The 3,349-nt window shown below is 36.4% G+C and overlaps 1 protein-coding gene across 1 annotated transcript; it reads right to left on the minus strand.

Moving 5' to 3' along the window:
• Positions 1-329: 329 nt before the first annotated feature.
• Positions 330-2,907, minus strand: LOC103483483 (60S ribosomal protein L13a-2-like). The gene is made up of 4 exons (XM_008440143.3): positions 2,592-2,907; positions 1,295-1,411; positions 1,051-1,138; positions 330-631 (listed from the first exon to the last, which is right to left on the minus strand). The coding sequence occupies exons 1-4, from the start codon at positions 2,861-2,863 to the stop codon at positions 488-490; spliced, it is 621 nt and encodes a 206-aa protein (XP_008438365.1). The 5' UTR covers positions 2,864-2,907; the 3' UTR covers positions 330-487.
• Positions 2,908-3,349: the final 442 nt, after the last annotated feature.

The raw sequence follows: 3,349 nt of genomic DNA on the forward strand, positions 1-3,349 counted from the left end.
TTCATCACAAATTCAAATGCCAATTAATTTTCTTCATTTTAATGTACTAGTTCGATAACATATTAAAGTTTAAAAGAGAAATGAATATATTTGTTATGATTTAAAGAGAATTCATTACAAATTTCATGCCATATAATCATAAAATTCAAACAAACGTACAATCTTTTTTCCCTTGACATTCCACAAAGATTTAGCTCCACATCAATTTAAAATTGAAGACGCAAAACATGATGTTTTTATGAATGGTGGTGTCGTCCATGTCCATTCAACGCACATGCATGTCAAATATATTGAAAGTAGAGTAGAGTTATATATGGAATGATAAGTGATTTCCCAAAATTTAACCAATTTCAAAATCAGAAGAAAAATGGCAACCAATTTCAATACACAACAAAATGATACTAAAAAATAAAAGGCAAAATGCAAATTTAACTCTATTCTCCCATAACATTACGCATTCTCATTCAACATAGGTCTTGTAAACAAGCTAGTATTTAATTGGTGCTATTACTTGCAACTGAGGACCGAGCTTCTCGTCTGCAACCTTCTCGGCTTTGACCCTCAACTTAGTCAACTGCTTCTTCTTCTCGTATGCAGCTTGAGACCTCTCTTTCCTCTTCCTCTCAAGCTCCTGAGAGAACGTAAACAAAGAAAACAGAATAAGTTCATAGAGCCAGCATCATTTATTCACTTAATCAATACGAAAATCAATGGATGATGACAAAAGGCCATAGTGCAAATGGGGAATGCTTGAAGAAAATGGAAAATTTTCTAGTACCGCTAATTAGTATATAGTAATTACTCTGTCCACTCAACATTCCACATGTATTAGATGATAGATAATAATATGTAATGAACTCCATACCATTCATAGGCAAACAATGAATGAAGGATAGATACTACTGGAGTACTACAATTTCTCCAAGATAAAGTGGGTGCAACATGAGAGACCAAAAACTAGGCAAAATGTTGATTCGATAGCATTGGAAGAAAGAATTTGTGAACAGAAACCATGTGGAATGTTATAAATTCATCGACCTCAATGTGTACCTTAATAGTGTCATAGTGGTTCCATCCCACTTCCGATGAGAGTCTGCCCAACAGGCAGTATTTGTGTCCAGCTTGAAGCCTCAAAACCCTAATATATTACAATAGAGAGAACATGTCAATAAAGAAAATTAGGCATTACATATTTCTTTGTACATTTGTATCCAAAAATTTGACCTCTAACTAAGATTATATATTACACGTATAAAGAAAGGATATAACATGAAGACATTGTCCTAAAACTCACTTGAGAGCGTCGGGGATGACCATCCGCTTCATCTTATCATAGGGGGGAGGAACACCTTCATATGCCTTCAAACGAGCAAGAGCAGCAGCTCCACGCTTTGTCTTGTGTGGGATCATCCTAAGAAACACACAAGAAGCAACCAATTAAGCTGTCAACCAATCTAGTGAATACATTGTGGAATTACAATTCGAAACAGATAAGGGATTAATCCAGCCCCCTAGTCTAGAAGCATAGCAGGAAAAATCACTATTTTCATTCAGGAATTGAAATTGTATTCATAAGCCTAAACATAAGTTGCACAGCTGTGTTGCTGCTCTTCTAATTCATTTAGATTATAACAAGGCCTTTCAATGAATATGAAGACGGTGAAAAGCAAACTTTTAACTTAAGAAAGAAGTTGGAGGACCGAATGGCTGCTTACATTTTCTTTTCCCTTAATTTTGTTGAATGAATCAAATCAATTATCATAACTGATGCTTTATAAAATAATTCAAAGCCTAGCTCAGAAAGCTGGACCACACGCCCACACTAAATTGGAATTAAATTAAGCCACCTTCCTACAGTTGTTTAATCAACTTAACCAGTTTAAACTAGTTTGGCCAAGTTAAAGCTGTGAACTAGCCAACGTGGTCAAAATAGTTATAGAACTAAATTGGCTTGGGTTTAAATGCAACTGGTTTCAATTTCAACCAAAACAGTTCGACTCAATCAGCCTTGATTAGCTTTCTGTTTTATTTCATTTTTGGGTGAACTTAAATTATCAAATTATTTCTTGGAAGGAAATGTCTTCAAAATTTTGGCTTCGGAATTATTGTACTAACTTGAATACACCTGTGTTAGAACTATTTACGAGAAACTTGTAGATGCTACTTTTACAATGAAAGTGCACTCAATAGTTATGTGTTTTGGTTCAAGTTTTTACCCTTTAGGAGGTGGTACTACCACCGTAGCTGATCCTCGTACTCTCAGGCACTTAACTGAAGATACTAACCCACTCGTTTGACGATGAATTTTATCTAATTCAATATTTTAAAATAATCAACTTAATAAGTGTGCAACAGTGTCATATTGGTGTACATTACTGCTTCTTTTTCTCGAAATATGAACTTAACAAGCTCAATGAATTCAAACCGTGGTTAAGATAAAATTGTATAGGAGTCGTGCATCACTTAAACAACTTCATATAAAGCTGGGGTCGGTTTAAACAGTAGTGAGCGCCATTCAAGCAATTTCAAAGACAATCAAACACATTTTCATGTCAATCTAACTAATAAAAACAGGGGTTGAAAGACGTTACCCACGGATTGTTCGCCAGAGGATCTTGGCGGGAGCACGGAAGTGAATGGGGCCATGAGAAGGCTTTGTATTCATACGCTTCCTCAAGAACCTCATGTACTTCATCTTCTGGCGAACCAAACCTCCAGAGATGCAAATTTCTTCACATCGGACGACGACCACCTTCTGGCCATTGAGAAGCTCCTTGGCTATGATCGAGGAAAGCCTTCCGAGCATGTGGTGCCTTGCATCGACGACGACCCGCTTCGCACATATTCCAGAACCCGACACCATTTTCGATTCGGCCGCTACTCTTTCAATCGCAACAGCTAGGTTTTAATTGGGAGAGAGGAGAGCTAAATATAGATCAATTGGGCTTTAATGGACTTTTCAAGGCCCATTGTCTCATCTTGGTGCGTTTTGTGTAAATCTAGCCCAATAAACTCTGAGCTCGTGAATGGATTGAGACGGTTAATTGGGCCTGGTCTATTCTTATAGAAAATTGGATTAGATGGTCGAAAATGTAAAACATTTTATTGATTTTACTATTTTTGACCATTTTCTATTAATAAATAAATATCAAAGTAAATAAAAATTCAAACCCTTTGGATGGATGGTAGTGATATAAGAATAACCTAACTCGGACTACCCAACCCATATTATATGAGTTGGGTTGGGTTAGTTTAAAAGGTGAGTTGGGTTGAGTTGCAAATTTTGGATTTTTCGGATTGGGTTGGGTCTCTAGTTTGAGGTTGAAAGATTCGGGTCAACCCAACCAGA

This window comes from Cucumis melo, chromosome 6 (genome assembly GCF_025177605.1).
Source record: "Cucumis melo cultivar AY chromosome 6, USDA_Cmelo_AY_1.0, whole genome shotgun sequence".
In the NCBI taxonomy this organism is placed as follows: domain Eukaryota; kingdom Viridiplantae; phylum Streptophyta; class Magnoliopsida; order Cucurbitales; family Cucurbitaceae; genus Cucumis; species Cucumis melo.